General features: G+C 44.1%; 1 protein-coding gene across 3 annotated transcripts in view; it reads right to left on the reverse strand.

Moving 5' to 3' along the window:
* LAMP3 (lysosomal associated membrane protein 3) overlaps positions 1-25,064 on the reverse strand; it is a 34,300-nt gene that overhangs the window by 7,492 nt on the left and 1,744 nt on the right. The window contains exons 2-6 of one of the 3 annotated variants that reach the window (XM_057306644.1): positions 19,389-20,134; positions 18,395-18,523; positions 8,268-8,325; positions 4,865-5,035; positions 2,766-2,932 (exon numbers count right to left, since the gene is read on the reverse strand). In XM_057306644.1, coding sequence (XP_057162627.1) covers positions 2,793-2,932; positions 4,865-5,035; positions 8,268-8,325; positions 18,395-18,523; positions 19,389-20,134 — 1,244 coding nt within the window. In that variant the 3' untranslated portion in view covers positions 2,766-2,792. Of the gene's footprint in view, positions 1-265; positions 2,933-4,864; positions 5,036-8,267; positions 8,326-18,394; positions 18,524-19,388; positions 20,135-25,064 lie in introns of those variants that run through there. The other 2 variants (XM_057306643.1, XM_026497886.4) reach the window with 2 other exon arrangements.

The raw sequence follows: 25,064 nt of genomic DNA on the forward strand, positions 1-25,064 counted from the left end.
TTTTAAACCATCTACGTGTATTTCGTTTCAATTTTTTTCTTAAAAATTAAGAATCAGTACTGCAGAATAAATTATAACCATTTTAAACAGTTTACGAGGCAAAACCAAAATTCAGGCACACATTTATACACATTGGTTAATCAATGTCTTATCTGTTTTGTAATTCATATGTAATTCTTTAATCACAATATATTTGTGAAAACCTAAAACAATAAAAATTCTCAACACAATAATTAGTAAATTTTTATATAATGTTGATAGCGTATTCAGAGCAGCCACAATAATGACAGTTTGCACCTTTAATAGCATAGAGAAATGCTTATGATGTACAGGTAACAGGATTCCAAATTGTGTACTCCGCATGCTCGGTTTGTAAAACAATATTTATGCTAAGGAAATACATCAAAATGATGTAGGTTATCTCCAGGTGGGCGGTCTCTAGGCGGGCTGTAGAGGGAGGGGTGAATTCAGGATGCTCTACCCTCGTCGGAAGAGAAAAATGGAGTTGAAACCCGCGGGACCCGCAAGCAGCAGGTGCACTAAAGGCCGGAGAGGCTCGCAGACGCCCCCCGCAGGCCTTCGGAAGGGGGCCAGAATGCGACCAGCAGCGCTCTGCAGTAAGCCTCGGACCCCTGGAACTGCAGCCCTGAAAGTAGCACCAGAACAATCCGGGCCGGAGGAGGCCACTTCCCGACCAGCAGCGCGTCGCAGTCGCAATCCGGGACCCTCCCCGGAAGTCCCTGCACAAAGTGGGCAGAGCTGCGGGGCAGGAACGCATCCGGGCTTTATTTACTAATCTTCCAAACGAAACCTTTGCCCTTTGCGCTTACTAGAATGTTAATTCACGGCAATTTGAAAGATAATTAGCGGGGGGGGGGGGTGTAGATAACAAGACTGCTGCAGGTACCACTCCAAAGAACTCACTGAAGACGGTAGAAAGGAGAATTGCACTTATATGAACTGCCTTACCCCTCTCTTCTTGATTTTAACTCCACGGCTTTTCCCATGGAAATTCCCACACACTGCAACAGTAAGCTTCCTTTAGTCATCCTACAGGGTGGTCAGTGGCACGGTGAATAAGCAGCTCGTGCTCTGCGGTATAGAAGCCCTCCAGTACGCTTGAGGCGGAGCTGGAAACGGCAGTGGGGAGCCGAGTATTTGTTGATGCCTCCTGGAGGGACCTGCTGGAAGGACCTGCTGGAGGGCCTGCTGGAGTTGGAGAGAGATGGCATCTCTCCAAAAGCAAGCCCTCGCTGGTAAACCTGAGTCACTCTGGGGAACACCGGGTCCTCACAGCCCAGATTTTCTTCAACATTTCCTGTTGTAAGGAGGAAACAGGAATGTCCTAACACTCCAAACGTCTTAGGGGCTCTTGAAACGCTCTTGAAGCTGCTGCGTGCCCTCCCCACCCCCTCAGTTCTGAGAAAGTGGAGAGAGCTAAAATCCTTGCAGAGACAGCCAGAACATGCCCTAGATAAGCAGTGGTTATAGAGCTGTTGCCAAGTGTCATAAACTCCCTGTTAAAAAACAAGGGATGGCACCTCTGGCGACTATAGAAGAACAAGAACACTTCTGCTCGTAAAAGCAGTTAGAAACATCCAGAAGCCCATACTGTCCCTTTTCTCCAAAAAACACAAAACAAAACAAAACAAAAAACCCCTCAATTCTCCTACTTTTTTTTTTTTAATGTAGGCTCTGCACCCAGCAGGGAGCCCAAGGTCAGGCTTGAACTCAGGACCCTGAGTTCAAGATCCAAGGTGAGATCTAGAGTCACAGGCTCAGCCAGCTGCCTCCTCAATACTCCTCTTTAAACAACATAATAAAAAACCATGAATGAATAACATTCTAAGCCATATTTGATAGAATTTTTCCTCCATATATTAATCTCTCTCAATCAGGAATCTCCTGGCTTATGATTTTTTTTTTTTTTTGGTAAATGTTTGCTTAAGAGGAAAGTGGGTAATAATCTGGGGTAGATCTACCTGCCCTGTTTGCAGTCCCTGGTTGTTTTGATGCTTTGCTTACATCCCCTCCCCACAATAGCCCAGATTAACAAATTTACAAGGATAAACTAAGGATCAAAGAAAAACAGAGACAAAGCAGGAAAAAAAAAATGTTAAGGAGACAGACAACAGATGAAGGTGAAGAAATTGGAGAACTAATATTTATGGGGCCTCTTGTTTGCCAAGATCTCTGGTGTGTGCTTTACATTAAAAAAAAAAATGAAATGTTGGGATGTTATCTAGTTATCTAGTTATTAAAAATAATAGTCTGTTAACACCATTCTGTAATTCAAGTAAATCAGGAATTGGGCAAAAACCGGGAATTTAAAATCACTTTAGAATCAATTTTGAAATGGATTGTTTTTTTAAAACTAAAATTTTTGAAAAACTGGATATTGAGACTCTTAAAAATGTGTAAAAGAAATCAGTGCACTTTGAAAATGTCTTTCTTATAATTCTCCCTTTAGGTATTTGCTTTCTCCTTCTCCCAAGCACCTTCCCCCTGTCCCTGCTTCATGTCCCTAATTCTCAAAGCCAGACCTGTACTACCAGGTGTGGAGGGTGGAATTCAAGCCCCTATGGCACAGCCTCCCTGTGCCAATAGGAGAAAGTAGATGGGGCTACGTTTTTGTTAGTCTTCCGAAGGCCTAGCGGCGGAAAGCCAGGTTTTCTAATCAGATCGGGAGGGTGGGATAGGCAACTAGAAAAATGGATCCCTTCACTTCAGGCTGAATATGAAGCCAGAATTCCCAAGGCCTTAACCTTGCACATTTTGAAGAAGGTGGGGCTTTACATGCGTTCATATCCTCTACTGGGCCTCTTGCTGGCCACCAGACACGCTGTTAGCAAAACGATAAGCAGTACTGCGATACTCAGGCCCACGGCCACAGGGTTTTCTCTCCTGTTTCTGTCAGTGAAGCATTCATCCGCTGCAATTGAAGTCAGAGTAATAGGTGTTACAGGCTGGCCACAATGCTGGGAAGTGATACTGCCTCTACCTGCCTCAGCCATGCAGAGAAGGAAACCTGGGGGGGGGGGGGAGCTGCTGGGCTTCCCACCTGCTGCCTCAGACACACCGATAGGTGAAAACGAGGAGGGAAAGTCAATGCGATAATCTGAAGTGTGCAGTGCTCTCTTAAATTGCAGATACCCTGTCCCCACACCCAGGAACTTATGATTCAGTGGGTTGGAGGTGGGGCCCAGATGATTCTGTTGCAGCTGGAAGACAGATCCAACTTTGGGAAACATCGATTTGGTCTAGAGAGTCAGGATCAGAACTGTAAGCCTGGGTAAGTTCTGGGGCCATGCTTTCCCAACTCCGGCAACAGACATCTGCGCCAAATTGCATGGCCGAAGTTTTCTCGCCAGACTCTGCTTCTTAGAGGTTACTGCTGGACAGCCTCGGGCTCCAGGTACCAGAGAAACCTTCTACAGGCTCTGGGATTTTCACTCCCTCAAATGGATTGAGAATGTGGGAGGTTGAGAGTTATATGAAAGGGGGAGGAAGGGAGGGAAAAAAATGAAAAGATAAATTGTCTACATCTCCTGTGGGCGCTGCTGAGAGGCCAGGTGTATGTTGCTGAAAGGTTTTATTTCTCACCTCTGCCACTACTAGGTTTCCTACCTGCTCACTTCCTGCTTTACAGAAGTTCAGAGGAGGAGGAAGAGTGAGTGTGTACCTTATTTTTTAAGATCACATGATGAATTACAGAGGCTTTTCAAACCTTCATCATGAATTTTTAAGTTTCCCCAAATTGGAAGTTTTGAGACCAGATGACAAAGTGGGGCCCACGCTTACTAAGACATTTTAATATTTTTATCTTAGCACTGTGGTAAAGGTCCAAAACAGAGGCAGAGATTTGAAGACTCAGACAAAACCTACAGAAATCCGAGGCCGAGGCCAGCAACACTTTAATCCTTCCTCTACTCAGTGCTTCCCAGCAAGTATATCAAAAGTTTTGTGTAGGCACATCTTCAACTTTATAATGGAACTCAAAGAGAAGTTGGATTCACATCACAGAAATTTAATTTACAGCTAAACTTCTAGCTAAAACTATTTATGAAAATTGAGAGGTACTCATAATGTTCCTAGTTATTATGAGAGGAATGTTTTAGAAACTGAAACTCAATTCCTGGACATAGGTAGGAATCTTTATATCCCACTTTCCCAGAAGAGAAGAAAGGGCTTTCTCAGAAAGTCACCCTGGTCTGTCCCTGGCCTTCTGCCTAGGACCTGCTTCCCTCTGTGGTGGCTAGAACTCAAAGCAGAAGTTGCATAGAAACTAACACCAGCTGCAAGGAAGCTCTAGTCAGGGGAATTGAGCTCAAATTTGAGAAGAGGGGGCCCAACAGAGTATATTTCTATCTTGAATTATTGCAATTTTCTCTTTTCCCTCTATAAGTGGGAAAGAATCTATTCTGAAATCTTGAATTTCAGATATTACTACTACTCAGGATCTTTAAAGTCTCCAACTATACCTGAGTTTCCCAGTACTCAACAGCTTGGAAAGGGAACGTTGCAGGTGGTATGTTCTGACTTTTTGATTGAGTATGTGTGTGTGTATTTGAGGAGTCAGACTATGTATTGTGGTCATACAAGGAGAATGTATCCTGCTGTGGGAGAGTGGTGGACTTGAACGGATTAAAGTGTCCAAATTTTGAGGTTGGTATTGACTCAAAGGAAAGGCAGGAGGGAAAGTTGGCCAGAGAAATTTGGCCCTAAACGCTTCGGGGAATCACACTGTTGTAGGAAGCTCATGGGATTCTTGTCCCTTTTGACAGTTGCACACACAGAAAACAACTTGAAACTACCCTTGGGTCTCTGAAGTTTATGTTTGCGACATGATCAAGGCTTGACTTACCATTTCCAAAGTGGTCATCCTCGAAATCAAAGGCTTGATATTGGACATTCATTGTTTTCAGCTGAAGCCGGGTTGACAGCTGGATGCTCTGTTCACTCACACATTTGAAGGAATGCCCAACCACAGTCTCAAACATCACCACAGAACTTTTCGTTCCTTGGTAAACTGTCTCTGAGAACAGAAGGATGAAATATAGACACTTGTTGGCATATATCCATTGAGGATCAGCTGTTACTGGGTGGCCCATGTGCAGTTGAATGGCCTTCCTTTAGATGTGGCTTTAACGAGGTCTGCCTTCTCTTAATGAAGACCCACTCTCGGTGCTCCCCGGGGACTTTTTTCTGGTATTATAAAGTAGATGGGGGCAAACTCACCTAAGTGAGAATGTGATAACATTGAAATGAGAACTTTTAGGAACTTTTTCTTCAGCTGTCTTGTTTCATTTGGAGCAGAGTGGGTGGGGACTATCTTCAGGGCTTGGGAACTACAGAGAAATGCCCACAAGAACCTCAGAAAAGAGAGAAGTAGGGTTGCTCTCTGTGACAGTCACATGAACCCTTAATCAATCAGAACAGACATACGCAGTCACCACGTAGAACATCTGCATGGTACCAGACTGTGTTAAGATAGCAGAAGGACAAGTTAATCCATGGGAACCCAGAGAAGGGAGAGGCTCATCTCTGCCCACCTGAGTGCCGTTGGGGAGAGAGAGACCTGCTCAAGGACTGGTACTGTTTTATGAGAGGTATAGCCTTTTTAGGGAAGCATACGCTTCAAGGCAGATGGGGTTAAACATTTTCATCGTATAATTAACTCCATTTGCTCTAATTCTACATTCACGCAACACCCTTCTGATTATACTTTGGCTTATTGAATGGGAGAAAGTTCACTGGCCAGGGGACGCTGCTGTCTAGTCCCCTTGGCAATTACTGTAAGAAATAGTTGCCCGATAAACGCACACGTTTGCATTTGGATTTTATACATCAGTTTCATGACCTTGGTTTAAGTGTCTCCTTGAAGAGACAGAATACAAAGGGGGTGCTGACAGCTCCCACGATTGAGGACCAGACTATGGACCTTTGTGAATTCACCAAAGTTGTGCCTGAAAGGAACACCCATGGGCTGTTAATGGGGGAGCTTGAAAGTCTCCCTCCTTTCCTGCCTCTGTGGGTGTGTTTGCCTGTGTCTAAGGTAGCCTTCCACATTAAGGGTCAGCTTGCTATGTGCCAGGAGCCACGCAAGTACTCTGCATGCACTGTCCTGTTTAATTCTTTTTTTCTTAATTTATTTATTTGAGACAGAGAGAGAGCATAAGAGGGGGGAGGGTCGGAGGGAGAAGCAGACTCCCCAGGGAGCCCGATGTGGGCCTTGATCCCAGGACCCTGGGATCGTGACCTGAGCTGAAGGCAGCCGCTTAACCGACTGAGCCACCCAGGCGCCCCTGTCCTGTTTAATTTTCATACAATCTTTTAAGATTGGTTCTGCTGTTTCCATTTTACAGACAAGGAAATGGAGAGTCAGAGAATTGAAAACATTTGCCTAAAGCCTGCAGCTAGTAAGTGGTATTTGAACTCAAGCAATCTCACTCCAGAGCCTGCTATCCTAACCACGACACTATTGTGTTTCCTGCCCATCACTGTACAATTTACTGTAGACTCTTGCATATGTACATGCAAATGTCCTACATCATGCACTGAATTATCCATGTAGACCACTACAGCACGTGTTATATCCCAGGGTAGTCCGCTACAGTCACTCCCACTAACGTTACAATGGTCATTACCACTATAATTACAACTAACTACTGTCACTAATACTGCCACTGCCACCACTGACGTGCAAATGACCACCACCGTGGCTCCTACAGCTCCTCCTGCCACGGCTGAGCCTGGATTTTTGGGACCTAGAATTGTTTTATCCCCTTTCTCAGCCTCTAACTTAGCTTCTGGTCTGACTTTGCCTTCCCCTGCCTCTTGAGACACTACTACCTTTCTCCTGGCTCAAATGTAGTCCATGCCTTGTGATAACATCAGCTAATTTGTGTTAGCATTCTCAATATTTATTCCCCAGCCTCTAGAGTACACATATCTAAGTGAGGTACTATGTATGAAAATGAGTTGTCAACTATGACATCTTACTTACTTTCAGCCAATAATCATGGTCAACATCCTCTTGAACAATATCAATAAAATATATCTTATGTTTTAGATAGACATTTCTCCACATTTTCATTTCTTGTCAAATTTCTTTAGTATAGGTTCCTTAATAAGATAAGCTTAAGCCCGTCAAAAGATAGAATTTTAAAAAGGGGGAAATAGACATGAAAATTCTTGGTACAGTACCCGGCACAGAGGGGGTGCCCAGCAATGGTTTGTTATCGAAGTCTGGGCTTTCCAGAGAAATGTTTGAGCCCTCTGAGCAATTCCCACCGACTTGACTGGGAGCATTCCTTTTCTGGATGGGAACCTTACGGCAGTTCTCTCGACTGGCCCCACTGTGGGCCATTCTCTATATAGCAACCAAACTGAATCTTTATCAGTGTAAATCTGATCTACCATTTCCCTACATAACCCTTCCAATGGCATCCTTTTACGCTTTAAACTCAAATCCAAAGTCCTCACCTTGCCTTACCCGGAAGCCCTACATGCTCTGGCTGGACATGCGTCAGACCTGATCTGTTGCTCTGCTCTCTCTCTCAGGCACAAGTGGCGCTCGCCACTCCCTGAACACACGCACATGTTCACTTCTAAGGACTTGCGTATCTGTTCTACCTGCCACCTGAAAAAAGCTTCCCCAGGCCCAGATGCCTCCAAATGGGGATATCTCTCTGCTTGAGTCTCACCCCTTCAGAGAGACCCTGAGGGCTTCCCAAAGGCCCTACCTAAAAATATCTTTCCAGTCCTCTCCCACCCCCATTCCCGCTTTGCTCATAGAACTTAATACTACTTAACTGTCTACTATAATTTAATGTGTCTGTTTACGGTCCTCTCCCCACTTCTAGAACGTAAGCTCCAGGACAGCAGGGATCATATGTTTGGCTAATATGGATTTCTACTGCCTCTTACAGGGCTTGGCACCTCGCTGGCACTGACCCCATTTTTGTAGAATGAAGGCATGATTCCAAGAGTACAGAAGAAACTGCACCATCACTAGCAAATCTTTCCCAAAGTCACTAAACTCTTCAGAGTTGCTGATGATGATCTCTGACATAATGTAGTCCAGCCTCCTTCATGAGCAGATGAGCGAATGGAAGCATGCCAAGATGGAGTGCATTCTCCTGGTTACTCTCTCAGTCTGTTTCTCCAAAGCTGCATCAAAGATTAGCAAATTCAATGGGCTGAAAAATGAGCTAACCAGAGGCACAGCATCGTTGCTGCTGGAGTGGCCTTCTCTAACTACTTACCTGGATTTGAGACTGTCAAATAGGCTCTCACTTCATTGATATAATACGAGTTTTCATCCTGCAAAACAGCAGTGTGTTAACCTTTGAGCCATCAGTTTTTGTGCTTATGATCCTGCTTTACAAAGTTTGTTTAGGCAGGATTCCAGCTATTCAATCCTTGATATGGGGATTTGGGGATATGTTGGTATGGAACCATAATTGTGTCTGAAAACTTCAAAAAAATAAATACACCACGCAATAAATAAATAAGTAATGGCTTACTCCTGGTCCCAAATTTCTCTATTGCATATTTGTTGCTAGAGCCTAAAATTCATATTCCATCAGTCCAAAGTCCCTTCAGTTGGGCCAAGTTTCTTCCTGTTAAAATGCATATACATCTGGAAGGTGGAGAGATTGGAGGGGTATACATTATGCTTTTACTAGTAATGTATATCTTAGGGTAGAGATTCAAACTGAGACCATTCATCTTTTTTTTTTTTTCTTTACAGTCAGGAAGAGCTTCGGCATTTAAAGATTGATTGATTGATTGATTGATTGATTTTAGAGAAAAAGAGCAGAGGAGAAGGGCAGAGGGAGAGAGAGTGTGGAGCGACTCCATGTTAAGATTGATCTCATGACCGTGAGATCAACCTGAGTTGAAACCAAGAGTCGGTTGCTTGACCAGCTGAGCCACCCAAGTACCCTGAGCCACTGATCTTTAAGGCTACCATGGGTGGACTTCATGGGGCTCAGCAGCTCTCTGGGAAAAACCGCGTGCAAAATTTTTCATGCATTTTCCTGGGGAGGGTATCAGTTGCTTTAATAGATTAAAGGGTTCATGTCTCCAAAATGGTTAGATGGGGCCACCATGAGGAATTCTGGAAACAAATGGTTTACTCTGAGATCGCTGGGTGTTCTCTAGAAGAGGACCCCAGGAGGTTGTGTTCAGAAATATTAAGCAGTGTCCCACATTTTATTCAGGGATTGTCCTTTTGGAAAAACAAAACAAACAAACCATTACAAAACAGCTCTATAACCTCCTGAGAGACTAAGGGTGTAAAACACTAAAGGGAATTGAATTGAGATATGGAAGGGTAAGTTGAAAAAGGAGGTTTTGGGGTTTTTTAAAGTAGGCGATTTAGTTATTTGTAAACATTCATTAGAAAACTATCCACAAGGGCACCTGGGTGGCTCAGTAGGTTAAGCATCTGCCTTTGGCTCAGGTCATGATCCTGCAGTCCTGGCATCGAGTCCTGCATCCGGCTCCCTGCTCAGCAGGAGTCTGCTTCTCCCTCTGACCCTTCCCCCTCTCATGCTCTCTCTCTCTCTCAAATAAATAAATCTTAAAAAAAAGAAAGAGAGAACTATCCACAAGTAAGAGGTGCAAAAAACGGAAGAGCAACGAAAATCAGAATCCGAAATAGAATTACCTTTAGAAGCTCCAAGTCAAGTCATAAAGAAATTTAACAATAATAATCTTGACTACATTTAAGTCCATTTGTGTATTATTTGTATATGAAATGATTCCCTACACAATGTAAGGGTTCTAAAAATACAAACTGTTTTAGTAAGGTAACTGCTACTGATACACTCAACTCTAGATCCTATAACTCACTGAACAGCACCTACCACACGCTGGCTTCTTACCTTGTGCCAGGCACTGGAGCAGACACTTCTCTGCCATGCCTTATGTAATCCTCACAGCCACTCTGAGAAGAAATAGAGGCTCACTGACTTGCCCAAGGTCCTAGCCCTAATAGGTGACAGGGGAAGGTATGACCCCCCCCCCCAGCTTCTTGTCTCCACATCTAGAATTTAACCTCTCTTATATTCACTCTAGACCGAACATTGCTCTAGGTCCTGGACGAACAATAAGACGTGGATCCTTCCTTCATGGTGCTCAGTCTTGGGTCTCAAAGGCAAGGTGAACAATGTGCTTGGACCATCCATTTGTTTTAGAGAGAACATCTGTGACCCAGGCCCTTCCTCGGTCACTTTCACAAACCATTTATTCAGATTATTCTTTATTTGGGGTCCTTTTTAGCATGTAAGAGACCTGTACCTCAGGGCCCAAAGTCACTGATACAAGACCCCTGCCCTATTCTAAGAGCAGAGAGGATCCACTGATGAGATTTAAGCAGGATAGTGACATGAGCATGACTTTGTTTTTTGAAATTGCATGGGTTGCAGTGTGAGATAGCTTTAAGGAGCAGCAGGAGAACAGTGGTAAGGCCAGCTCCGAGCTCCATAGGGGACCTCCTAGAATCTTCCCCTTCCTGTGGCATCTCCTTGATCTATCTTCACATAAGGAAAGGCTTTGTATTGCTACAAAGGCTTCACAGTTTACTAAGTGCATGCTTTCACCTACATTGCCCCCTTTGATCCTCACAACAGCCCCTGAAACAGAATACATATTATCAGCCCAATCTGTAGCTGAGAACAAAGAGGCTCAGAGGAGTTAAGCATCTACCTCTAATTCACATTGTTTGTAGATGACACAAAGCAAAATCTGGTCTACAGGATCCTGCCCTACATTTTCCTCCATGGGATATGTGAGTATGGACAAAAAAATTCGTTGTGCAAGAGCTTTCTTTCACATTTCATGAAATGCAGTTGTCCGTATTTAACCATCTATCGGAAACAGGGCCAGCTACAACATTTGTGGGGCCTGCTATAAAACCAAAATGTAGGATTTCTTGTTCAAAAATCATTGAAGAATTTCAAGAGGTGACAACAAAGCTTAAACCAAGCATGGGCCCAGCTGACTGCACAAGTCACATGCTCATGAAGGTCCTGATAGGAAGAGCCGTTCCTGTTCCTCAAGAACCAGGGCTGTATAGGGTTAATGCCAAAAGTGAGCCCTTCCAAAGTGGATGACAGAGTGCTCACACTCACTGTGAGGTCACCTTTTGTAAGATTTTAAAATTTTATTTATTTGGGGGTGGGGGGAGAGCATGAGCAGGTAGAGAGGCAGAGGGAGAGGGAGAAGCAGACTCCTCACTGAGCAGGGAGTTGGAGTGGGGCTGGATCCCAGGACCCTGAGATCATGACCTGAGCCAAAGGCAGATGCTTAACTGACTGAGCCACCCAGGCGCCCCACTGTGCGTTCACCTTAATGACGCAACAGGACAGAGTCCAGAGCCCACACCCAGGTTTCCTTCTATTAGCCAAATGTTTCCCAGGCCTGAGCTTATGTCCATGGTTAGGATAAAGGAAAAGCATTTGTTAGGTGAACTCGCGCAAACAGAAGTGCAGGCAGATGTTTGGTTTCCTTGAGATTCTAAATTTTGTATACTTTATGTTACTGATACCAAATGAGTCTTATCTAGACAATTGTGCCCACTTTTTCTGTAGAGTTTTGGAATAGAAATAGAAATAATAGAATAGAAATAAAATTGTCTTTTTCTTTTTAAGTAATCTCTACACCCAATGTGGGGCTCGAACACACAACCCTGAGATCAAGAGTCACACACTCCACTGAATGAGCCAGCCAGGCACTCTGAAATTGTCTTTTATTTAAATTAGAACAAAGCATTTATTTTTTGACTCAGAAGTTCAGAATTTGCATAATTTGAATGGTAGTAGGACTGAAGTTTATTCTATAAAAGGGGTTGACAAGTTTGTTTATGTAAAGAGCCAGATGATAAATATTTTAGGCTTCATGGCTCTGTGTAGCTGACACTCAATTCTGCCATTGTAGCACAGAGGCAGCCATAGACCAAGATGTACACAAGCGAGTGTGGCCACGTTCCAAAAAAAGTCATTAATGGACACTGAAATTTGAATTTCATATGATTTTCATGTGCCATGCAATCTTCTCCACCACCACCAGCCATTTAAAAATGTAAAAATCCTTCTTAGGCTGCAGACTGTACATTTTTTGCTGGCAGCCTGAGTTTGGTTTGGGGCCACAGCTTGTCAACTCCCAGTTCCCAGCATCAATGAAAAACAAAGTCGCAGAGCAAATCAGTTGGTTAAAACAAAAGCAAAAATGAACTATCAGGACTTCATCAAGATAAAAAGATTTTGCACAGCAAAGGACATAGTCAACAAGACTAAAAGGCAACCTACAGACTGGGAGAAGATATTTGCAAATGACATATCTGATAAAGGGCTAGTATCTAAAATCTATAAAGAACTTCTCAAACTCAACACCCAAAATAACAAAAAATCCAGTCAAGAAATGGGCAGAAGACATGAACAGACATTTCTCCAAAGAAGACATAAAAATGGCCAACAGACACATGAAAAAATGCTCAACATCACTTCTCATCAGGGAAATACAAATCAAAACCACAATGAGATACCACCTCACACCGGTGAGAAAGGCTAAAATTAACAAGTCAAGAAACAACAGATGTTGGCGAGGATGTGGAGAAAGGGGAACCTTCTTACACTGCTGATGGGAATGTAAGCTGCTGTAGCCCCTCTGGAAACAGTATGGAGTTTCCTCAAAAAGTTAAAAATAGAATTACCCTATGACCCAGCCATTGCACTATTGGGTATTTACCCCAAAGGATACAAATGTAGTGATCTGAAGGGGCACCTGCACACCAATGTTTATAGCAGCAATGTCCACAATAGCCAAACTATGGAAAGAGCCCAGATGTCCATTGACAGATGAATGGATAAAGAAGATGGGGTATATGCATATAATGGAATATTACTCAGCCATCACAAAATGAAATCTTGCCATTTGCAATGATGTGGATGGAACTAGAGGATATCATGCTAAGCAAAAAAGACAAATACCATATGATTTCACTCATATGTGGAAACAAAACACATGAACATAGGGGAAGGGAAGGAAAAATAAAATAAGAGGAAAACAGAGAGGGAGGCAAACTGTAAAAGATGCTGAACTCTTGGAAACAAACAGGATTGCTGGGGGGGGGCAGGGGATGGGGTAATTGGGTGACAGGCATCAAGGAGGGCACTTGATGTAATGAACACTGGGTGTTATATGCAACTGATGTATCACTAAATTCTACCTCTGAAACTAACATTACCTACTATGCAGTTTATAGTCTCTGCTTTCTCCTTTGATGCCCACAAAGTGAGTCTCTGCCAGATGTTTTTCTTGGGGTTTGGGTTGGCAAGTGACAAAGATCTACCATGCCAGATTCTTGAAAACAAAGTGAAAATCCTTTGTGTTCCCATCAGCATTGCCAAAAGGGGCTGAGGACCCCTAACAGCTAACTGTGGTACTTCAGCTCTTACAGTGTGTCCATGGGAACGGACCACTTGCACCAGTCCCATCCCACCCTTCAACAGAGATGCTGACACAGTGGCTCCTCATCGCCAGTATCTAAGAGCTTGGCAATAGCTCATCAAAGGGGCCCTAATTCCCCAAGGGACCTAAACACCCTCCTTAGCAAAGGCCCAGGTCCAGAGCAAACCAGCCAATCAACCTGCCCCGGAAGGCATATCAACGACCTTGAGGCGCAGGGTCCTCGTCCTAACTTCAGCAAAATGCATTGTGGGAGTTTCATAGTCACAGATGTTCAGGATGTAGATTTGGTCTTCAACATTAATCAGGCGTTTTTTGCTCAGCATTGTTGTGACTATGTCAAGAAACCTTTGCTCTGTATATAGCAAAGGGAAGCCAAAGAGACTGTTTCTTTAGAGCTGCTGGTCTACTTTTTGGCAGCTTGGCCAAGAGTCCCTGTGAAATTTAGATTTATTCCTTTATTCATTCATTTCCTCATCAAACAATTTGCTAAAGATACACTATGTACAAAGTCAGGACTGGGCGCTGTGAGTAAATCACAGACACGCCTTCAAGACAGCAAAATGTGCAATAAGTGCATTAATGGAGGTCGGGAACAACCAATGGAGGGCCAGGAAACCAAAAGAAGAAAGTCTCCCAGTTTTACCTGGGATGGAGGTGGGGGCTGGGGCAGTGGGGAGACCTCACAGGGTGAAGATAATCGAGCCATCTTAAAGCATGAATGCAAAAGGGGCTGAGGGGTGGGAGGGGCATTCCAGGCCGAGGGGAAAGCATAGGGGAAAACAGGGCATGAAATAATACAGCATACCGGGGAAGCTCTAAATAGTGCACTCTGAGGGTATTCGCGTTTGAACACTGAGGACAGTTCTCTGAAGTCTCTAAGTTAAAAGCGCTCCAAATACCCCTGCAAGGCTCTGGGTAAACACCAGGGCGGTGGGCAGCATTCGCTTTCCAGACCTTGGCTGGCCAGAACGCTGCCTGGCCCAGTGTCCCCCCCACCAATGATTTCTCCCATGTCCCATCCTTGAGTCAGGGGTGGAAGCCTTGAGCCGCCCTGACAGCCAGGGGTAGTGTTGAACTGGAAAAATAAACTACACAAAGTTACTGAAAGATGTTCTAAGACAAACTATCCTAGCAGGAAGGAAGTTGTGGGGAGTGGGGGAAGGGAGGTCTATTTGTCTTGCACCTGGAGAGCCTTAACAACTTTCGGTTTGTCACCTTAATCAAATGAGACACTGACATGGAAAGGTTTTCAGTTCTTTAAAAAATGAAATAAGAGAAATGAGACAAGAAACCCACCTCTCCTAAAGCCACTATGGGCCAGACGTCACACTCAGGATTGCCATGTCCACTAGCCTGATTCACCTTGACAGCAGCCCAACAAAATAGGTGGTGGTTGGCCCCATCTTACAGAGGAGTGAACAGGCTCAGAAAGAGCTAGAGACTTGTCCATGGTCACATAGAAATGACATGGATAATTTAGGTCTCCATTGAACAATGTCAAGGGACAATTTGGGAGGCAGACTTTTCTTTACATTTCTGTCATTGGCAGTATTTCAATTTTAAAAATTACATATTATTGTCCATGATTTGAAACCTGGAACTATAGCCTATATTTCCTTTATTTTCTCCCATAATGTCCAGCTCAGTGTTCAGGACACGGTAGATGCTCAGGAAGTTCCTACTAATAAATTGTTAATTCAGGCTTGCTCACCAGCATCCACTTACCATTCTCCAACCTGGTTCTCATTTGTAATATTTATGAGGTCATAACTAACAAAAACTATTTTCCAAGACTCTCTTTTTCTCTAGAATGGTGCTTCTTGACCAGGAGTGATTTTTCCCCCAGGGGACATCTGGCAATGTCTGGAGACATTTGGGGTTGTCACCAATGGGGCTGGGTGTTGTTACTGACATCCAGTAGGTAGAAGCCAGGGATACTGTTCAGTATCCCACAAGGCACAAGATAGCCCCCATCACAGACTTATCTGGCCCCAAATATGAATACTGTTGCTGCTGAGAAGCACTGGTCTAGAGAGTAGCAACATTTTGAAAAGTGGCTGACAGAATTGCTGAAGCCTTTCTCCTGTAGAAGAAACTGGATGGCTTTCCTGCCTAAATGCATTTCACACAGACCACCTGTTAGGGCAGAGCATCCACAGACCAAATCTGGCTTACAACTGTGTTCTGTTTGGCCAGCTTTGTTCAAGTTTTCAAAAAAAATGTGTTGCCAACATTTAAAAATAAAAAAGATCTGGAATTCTGCCTTGTCTTGAATGGTCAGAAGATCTGACAACACTGGTTTCTTGTGACCACCTGAGAGAGGTGATATGTAAAATATTCAACAACGGACATAGTAGGGCAGCAGGCACTCAGAATGTACACCCAGTCACCCAGAATGAATGTCCACCATAAAAGACAGTGACAGTCCCCAGGGAGGGATGCCAGCCCAGCCACTGGCACCACCAGCCAGAGCTGAGGAGTGGCTGCCCCCTCTAGGGAGGACAGGCACTCCCCACCCCTGCCTCGTGTCTCCTCTCTTCTGAGGCTTGCCTCTGTCATCTCATTCTCCAATGTTTTTCTTACGCAGACTTAATGGGAAGATGAAGTCTTCATCAAAAGTGGGAAAATAAAAAAGAAAGACCACCTGTTTCAAGGGAAAAAATTTTTTACTGGCCTATTTCTCTCCTTAAGTTTTATACTTAACCCCTGTAATCTTTGAATTTGTGGTCACTATTTCAGCTTACACAAGTTCTCTTTTAAAATGTGGAACTTCTGAAGAACTAAGGCTGATGGGAACTTTTACTCTCTATAAGGTTCTTTGCTTCCCTCTTGTTGTAGAGCTAAGGTAGGTGCTTGAGGAATTGGTGGTGGGGAATGAAATGAATACGGTGACTTTGGTTGGCAGGGCTCAGGCAAAGCAGCTATTGCAAACTTGGGGCCACGGAGAGTGACTCTCCTTGCTCCTTCCAGAAGGTGGGTGAAGAGAGAAAGGCCTTGCTGGTCCTTCTAGTTCTATCTCAGTATTCATTTCCTGCCCATACCTCTGGAGGTACAGAGATTTCCAAAAAGGCAGGGGTTCAACCCTTGGGTGGAGTTTGATCAAACAGAATCCAGTCTGAAGGCACTGGAAAGGAGACAGAGGAAATGAGCAAAAAGAGACGTTGAAAGGTGCCAAAGAAACTCCTGCTTGTGGGCCTGCCTAAGGCAATGACCACTGCGTGCTACAGACAAACCCTGGAGTTGAATGCCTTCCTTCCAACAGTTACTCACACAGGCAGTAGTCTGGGTGGGATCAAGCCCTGAACTAAAGCATAGATACTTATGCCTGTACCCTCTGCTCTTTTGCTGACATGACTTTAAAAGAATTCCTGACCCCTCTGTAGGTTAACCTCGGTTGTCCAGAAGTAGAGCACATATTCTTTCCAGAATGTTCTTCTGGGGTGAGAGAATATGTTTTTCCCATTTGATACTGAAAGAAAACCCCTGACTTCTCAAGAGCATCTCTACCTTAAGGAGAACCGTATGCACAGGAGGATAAAGCCTTCGACACTAAGTTAAGAACATCAACACCCTTTATTGAACATTGTTATGTACCAAGCATGGTGCAAGACAGTTTACATATACCACTTCTGATCCTCCCAAGTAATTATTTCCATTTTATAGACAAGAAAACATGCCCCAAATAGTCCAAGATCATGTAGCTAATCAGTGTTATGGCTGAGAGCCAGTCTTTTTTTTTTTTTTTTTAAGATTTTATTTATTTATTCGATAGAGATAGAGACAGCCAGCGAGAGAGGGAACACAAGCAGAGGGAGTGGGAGAGGAAGAAGCAGGCTCATAGCAGAGGAGCCTGATGTGGGGCTCGATCCCAGAACGCTGGGATCACGCCCTGAGCCGAAGGCAGACGCTTAACCACTGTGCCACCCAGGCGCCCCTGAGAGCCAGTCTTGACTTGTTTCACGCCAATGTCTACGCTCATTACTCTCCAAGTTCTGCTACCCAAAACCCCTTTAACTTCAGGGGTCACATTCCACAAGTAGGAAGGAGGCCCACACCAAGTCCCAGCTGCAAGGGTCATCTCAGAACCTGCTCCCCAGATCTTACTTGGCCTATTTGAACCACACTTTGGGAGAAGCAGGGACAAGTCTCTCCTTTGAGAGTGGGATGACCAACGTTGTATCCCCAAGACATATACCCACTTGAGTCACTGTAATCATAGCTACTGGCTCTTGAACATCTACTTTCCAAGTACTGGACAATGCTCTTTACAGAGGTGATCTTTAATTTCCTTCTCCCATTTCTCAAGTGTTCAAATAAAGCTCAGACAGGTTAAGTTGCTTGCCTGATGTCACAAGAAGAACAAGTGACAGAGTCAAATTTCAGCCAACACTCTCTGACCTCATGTCCATAGTCTTTCCACTCCACTCTGTTGTCCATCCCTTTTGTGATATGGTCTGGAGAACCCAGTGCCCAGTTAGGCCCTGAATCCTGCCTGCCACAGTTGGAAAGAACCCATCGTGACATTTGGTTTTGGTCTGAGAATAATCCTGTTTCTGTGTGACCACCGGGAATTTCAATGGGTCTGTTGATCTGTATAACTTCCTCCTTTGGGTGGTTTGCAAAGGGCACCTGTGGCTGGGTTCCCCAAGGCCAAGTCTCCCCTAAGAGGCACTGAAGCCCTTCTTAGGCTGCATGGAGGAGGCTGAAGGGGTTAGGAGGCAAACATAAGATGTCGACACTTCCCTCCTCTCCATCTCCATGCCCTTCATTCTTATCAGGGAATATCTCAAAAGCCTCTGAGATCTGTTTCCTTTGGAACTTGAAGTGAAGTGTGGGGTTGCACCACTGGGCCCCAGGGTGAGGGAAAGGGAAAGCGATGCTAGAGCCAGTTAGTATGAAGGAGCTCAGCCCTCACCTTCGTAAATGTGAAATTCACAAATCCGCCCTGGAAGTTCAAGAGAAGGTTGGATTTTCGGAAGCCACAGTTCCCAGAGGCTTGGGTTGCGTTGGGATCAATGTTGAAGTATCTCTGAGGTGAAAAAACCTAAACCAAATAAAATAGATCAGATCAATGAGATATGGAAGAAAACTCTAGCTAGGGAACCAGGAGCACAGGCTAGTAAGTGATCCTGAAACTCAAGTCTAGTGCGTGTTCACTTGAAAATTTCCAAGTCCCCAGAAAACACTTCTCACTTCCAAACTGCTATGTTCAAAAGATTTTTTTAAAGAAGGAGTTCTTTCACAGAAAGAATTCCTCAATAGAACATTTGTAGCCAGTCTATTCCTGATACCCTGCATGGAATTTAATTTTTATTAAACGTGTTACAAGGTACTACAGGAAAGATCTTGCTGCCTAATGTACTTCTGTTTCAAATGAAAACCTGAATGTGGAAGTTTCATAAAACTTCCACAAAAGAACGTATTATTTTTGTGATGATTCCTTTAGTAAATCAAATAATCTTACCCCACCCCTACCCCTTCTAATCTTCTTGTTAACCTGGATTTTTGATACTAATGTCACAGCCGGCTGGAACCATGGAGACCATAGAAGCCAAACCCCTCACTTCACAGGACAGTTGCTGGGGCTCAAAGTCATCAGGAGGTGTGGGGCCGGGCTGGAGGCAACATGGGACACACCCCAACGTTCTGCCCATGTTGGCTAAAAGTGAGAGGTGTGCAAAGTGACAATTTTGGTGCATGCCTTCTGCTAACTAGTCACTATCAGTTTCTATTTTTATATGTATTCTAAAACAGATTCATCTTTTAATGAAGCACCTTGAAGAAAGAGGAGCTTGCAGCTGTTTATTTCATTAAAAGACACAAGATGCAGGGGAATGTCTATTCTTAGCAAGACACACTGCACTCACACTTCTTTAAGGCAGTGTTACAGTCCTATGGCCCCAACTTACCGACTCTGTCTCTTGAACCATTAGCTCTATCCCCATCTCTGCTTTGACACAGAGCCTGCTTCCATTTAGAACTTGATAAATTCCAGTCTTGGCTGACGAAGGCCGAGGTGCAAGAGTGGGTCTGGAAGCTGTGGTGGCAGGCGAGGCCGTTTGGGTGGTATTGTGTACAGCTGTGGTTGGGCTGGGGGCATGACTGGGTTGAGCAGACTTGTGACTGGTTGTGCTGTTATGTGGTGGGGTGGACAAAGTTGCCGGAAGGGCGGTCTGGTTACTGGGTTGGGTGGTTTTCCTAGTTGTGGGGCTGATAGTGGATGGGCTGGTTCCTGTCATATGGGTCACTGGAGGGACGGTGGTTGGCGGTGAACCTGGGGCTGCACTGGGGCCGACTGTAGCCTCAGTGACTGGTGCAGCTGTGTGTGAGTTATTGAGTGTGGCCAAGGTTGTGATTAGGGTGTGGGCTGTTGGGCTGGTAGTTGGTGTGCTGTTTGTAGTTATCAAAGAAGTTGTTCCTACAGTTTTTGCTGTTGTGTGTGTGGTTGGGGGCTCAGAGCTGGAGGTCGGGGCAGCTCTTTGAGACGTGATGTGACCATCCATTGATCCTGCTGCTAAAGTTTGGCTAGGGACTTGGTGAGTTAGTTGCAGGAAAGGTTTTGCTGGGGCCTCTACTGTTGCTGCTGTTGTAGGTGGGTAGTCCCTTGTTTCTGGAAACACATTGGCTCTCATTTGACTGCCATAATGCAAAATCACTGCAAATTAAGAAACAAAAGTGTTACCACACTAAGAATTCACATTGGTGAGTCCTTCCCCTACCTCCATTTTAATGTCTCTTCACTACAAATTAACATGCATTTCTGTATTTACTTTTCTCTTTGAGATAGTTACTTTACTGCCTTCATATATATGTATACACTCAGAAATGTGATTGCTGGATCACATGGTAGTTCTACTTTTAATTCTTTTGAAGATAAATAGGATTTATTTTATTATTTCCAAACATGCCTATTTACTTTTAATGAGGAATATGCATATAGTTAGAGTTGGGTGAAATTCACAAGGCTGTAACAATGAAGATCACCAAAGATTCTACCACAAGACCACAATTTAAAAGTTTGGGTTGCTGCCATGTTTTTTACAGGGTTGTGATCATACTGCAGATATTCTCCTGTGTCCAGCCCCCTTGTCTGTACGGGGTGTGACACTAACACGGCAAAGTGGTCGTGCTTAGCTAGATATCTAAGTGTGGATGCCCCTTCATTCTCCATCTTCCCATGAGAATCCAGACAGTTCCGGATAACAAAGACTTACACAGAGTTGTGTAGTTTGCATACAATCATACAATCCTGGGTTTGAAAGGGGTCTTAATGATCATCTAGTCCAAACCCTAATCTGATGTGTGAATTGTACCTACGAATATTTGCCACGTGTTCATCCAATTGATGCATAATTACCTCCAATGATGGGAGATTCGTTTCTTTTATTTTGCAGTCGGTTTTTGTAAAGCTAGACCAGTTCCTGTCATTTCTTCACTTCACCTTTTGAACGGCCCAGGCTTTCTCATGTAGGAAAGAAAATTAAGCCATAATTGCTCTGACGAATCTGGTGGGCTGTCCTTCGTAGTTCGCTTAAAAGCCAGCTCTTCAAAGAGTCTTCCCTGACATCCTTATATAAACTAGCTCCCCACCCCACAATTCCCCATCACAGTGTTATACTCATTGCTTGCACTGCACAAATCACAACTTGTAATTATATAAGGGGATGATATTAACATTTAATAGTAAGCCAGGCCACACAGTGTGTACCAGCAGAATGATAGCCCTGATTATATGTTTATTTATTGGCTTATTTATGGATTGTGCATCTCTCCCACTAGATTAAAAGGAACCTCAAGGTGGAGATGGCGTGTATTTTTTTCACCACCACTACTTATGCATAGAAAGTGTTCAGTGCATCTGAATTGGATGAATAGATAACTGGATGGGTAAATGAGGATGATAGCATTGTAGACCTTCTAGGATTATTGTAAGGCTCAAACAAGTTGGTTTAAGTGAAGTCTTCCTAGACCATCAAGCATACCTATAGTGTGTGTTATTGTCACAGGTTCTCTCATGGGACATTTCTTAAGGGTGGAAGGCCTCTGACTCTTTTTCAACCAGAAAAGTTCTGTTCTTGCCTCTTCCCAAGCACGTAGAAAATCGGAAAACTAAGAAAATGCAAATGATGTTCCTTGAGAGTTTATGATCAGGCACACTGAGAGATGGCTCTGTCTCTTCAATGTTGTGGTTTCACTGTATTTGCCCATCGTATTTACACTTACTGAGCTGGAGCTCCCCAGTGCTGGCCAGTGACTTGGGAAAACATGAGTAAAAGGGAAAGCAGATCACTCTATGCTGGTGTTTAGAGTCCTGAATTTCACATCTAATCAAAATCATCCATAAACTCCTTTACTGTCTCCCTCTTTCATTCATTACATTTCTAAGTGGTTACTTTTCCTATAATAATAGCAATGAAATGTCTAAATTATTGGACACTTACTACATGGCAGGCCTCAGATCAAGGGTCATCTTTCACCCCCTCTTCTTAGAGACCCTCTGATGGGTTCTATCTTTATCAACCTTTCAGATGAGGAAACTCAGGTTTAGAAAAACCCCATCAACTTGACCATAATCCCACAACTAGTATATTCTGGAGGTGAGACACCTAGTAAATTTTGGAGGTGAAACTTGAGCCCCTGTCTGAACCAAAGCCTGCCCTTTGATTTGGGGTGGATGGAGGTGGTTACACATCACTGGGAAGAATGGTGAGAGAAGAGACAAAAGCAGAGAAGAGAATAGCAGGGTGCCTCTCCAGGGATGCCAAATTGCCAGACCCTCATAATGCTGGTCTTTGGTGAGGCTTTCAAAAGCTTATATGATAAAATAGTGATTATTTTCCAGAAGAAAAGTTCTAACTTCAAGCTCAGTAGTAATGCTTATGAATTATTTCTGCATAGCTGGCTTGAAAAATGAGAAAGACAAAGCACCAGTTCAAATTGCTTTGAATAACCTTTAAGAAAGGCTTATTAATGACATTAAGTTATGTGAGACTATTACTAAATGGTCTTTTTTTGTATCTAAAATGTTCATTTGGATAATTCAAAATGTATGATACTTGAGAGTTGTGGATTTTATGGGCTGTAAGTTTCCTTTGTAAACCTTCATAAAATCACTGTATGTGGAAACTTCATGCCTACACTGTAGAACTCAGAGCAAGATTTTTCCTTTCAAGATTGCTATGAAGGTTGACAGTTGTGGAATATTTATTTTCACAATTCATTTGGCCTAAACCTGACTTGCTGGTTCCTCCATCATGACCCCAACAAAAACTCCATTAGGTTTATACTATTACTATGAAGAAAGAGAATTCACTCGCAGATGTACTCTCCAGGAATATCTTGTAGTGGTAAGCAAAGATTGCTGTAGAGAACTCTAGGAGACTGGAAACCACTTTCCTTTTGTTCCATTCAGATCAAAAGGATCATTAGATCCTTCATAAAATCTCACTGTGCACGGTTTATGCTTATGAGCTAAAGCAAACCTTTCTCAACTGAGTAGAATATCCTCAACTGAGTAACACACCCTCTAAAAGGGGGCGTTTTCTCATAATGTAATGAAAAGTCCTCTCTCAGTAGTGATAAATGAACTCAAACAAGGGAGGAAAAGCACGTTGCGTTCATGAATGCACAGCCTCCCAAACAAGACAAGATGACTCCTGGTACCCATCAAGATATACTTGGGGTACAGGAAGTATTTGTGGGGTGGCTGGAGGTGAGGGCAGTCATGGTGTCTTGATATAGTGTGTGGCTTTGTGGTAGGCAGAAAGCTGGGCCAGCAGGAGGCTGGACCAAAATTGTCAGATTGTATTACAGATTGAACCAGACTGTGTTCCCAGATAGAACTGGGAAATATTGTTCTAATAGTCTTTTCCTTCCCCTCTGCGGCTTCTCTCCTCCCCTTCCCATCTCCCTGTAGAAGTGTGGGGTATAAAAGATGGGCAGATAATTAGATGGAAAACTGACAGGAGTAGGTATGCCGTGCATTATAATACATTCTAGAAAGTTCATATGATAGGTAGTTCATAGAAATAATGCTCTGAAAAATATTTTATAAAGTCTATGTATATGACCACACATATATGACCAATCTTTGTCAAAATTGGGTCACAGTTCTTAAACAGGACCTTTGACTCTGTAAAGGTTTAGTTTAAGTTCACCAGTCTGTCTGAGACCCACAAAGAGAGCAGTGGGCAGAAGCAAGGGCAGGGCTAGCTCAGAATCCGTCTCAACCCTTCCTCTACTCAACACAGCCCAGGGGTTCACCTGCTGATTTGTCAAGCCTACACCCCAAATCCCCTGTCGTCTTCTCTCCAGGATTCAGAAGACTCCGTAAACAAGTACCCCAGAACCTAGACCCATTGCTTGGACTCCTCTAGATGATGAGCTGCAGGAAGAGGTTGGAGAAGGTTTGGATTCCCCTACAACCCACAGAAGGAGCTGAGAGATGACTCACCAGCCCAGCCCTGGGAAAGTCAGAGACCATGCAAGGGCTTTTTCTCTAGGTACTTTCCGGATGGCTGGTCCTTCCCAAATAGCCTTTGTTTGGTTTCCCTGCCACACCCAATTCAACAGATATGTAGGAGCTTCTTCTGAGCCAGGCTCCATGCCTGGCACTGGGTCTTTGTTTTCAGGGGCTCAAAGCCTTGTGAGGCAGACACATAAGTGGACCACATTCCCCCGTGTGACAAGCGTTATTATAGAAGGGGGCCCTGAGTACACAAGGTGGAGTGGGGCATCCAACACCAAGACAAATTCCTTAGGCAGACAAGAAAGTAAGTGGTATCCCAGGTAGGGATACAAGGTGTTCAGAGCCTGGTAGGTCTGGAGAACAGCAAGGGGGTAAGCATGATGGGAACATAAGGAGGAGGGAGGTGAGGTGAGGGGCCAGCTGGGAACAGGCCTGACAGGTCTTGGAGGCTGCACTTTGTCTGCAGTTGGGAACACAGGTGCTAAGTAAATGGAGCCCCCTGGCCACACCCAGGGGCAGGGAAATGAATTTTAGCCCTCAAATACTTTCTCTGACACCTCCCTAAGGAGCTGAAGCAGCCCCAGCTAGGTGCAGCAGGAAGACTGTTTCTGGATGTGTGAGGCAGCAGGGGTGGGCCCTTAGTAAGATGTTTACAGTTTCACAATTCAACCTCAATCTTTTAGGAAAAAAATATAAATCTTACCTCTGTTACTTTCTGTGGGACTTGAGATTCAAAGAGAACCCTCATACAGAAGTGGCTCCAGCCCCGTGGCACAGACTGCTGGCTAACTACTCCCAAATCCAGCCTCCCCTTTTTCCTTAGTAACAGAACCACAAATTTAAGCTGAGCTCTTGCTGCCTGGAATAAAGAACCCTACCTCCAAGACTCCTTTCCAGCTGGGTGGGAATGTGCGACTGCATTTGAGCCAGAACAGTAGAAGTGTTAGGGTTATGTGGGCCTTCCCGGAATGCTGCTTGAAGGGGGCTCCATCACCTACGTGACCTCTCTATTGCCTTTCTGCTTTCCTTTTCAAACCAGCCTGCAACTTGTATGTGATGGCTGGAGCTCCAGCAGACATTTAGAACCATGAAAAGACCTTGCAGGTGGGAGTCACAC

Source organism: Ursus arctos, unplaced genomic scaffold (genome assembly GCF_023065955.2).
Source record: "Ursus arctos isolate Adak ecotype North America unplaced genomic scaffold, UrsArc2.0 scaffold_4, whole genome shotgun sequence".
NCBI classification, from domain to species: Eukaryota; Metazoa; Chordata; class Mammalia; order Carnivora; family Ursidae; genus Ursus; species Ursus arctos.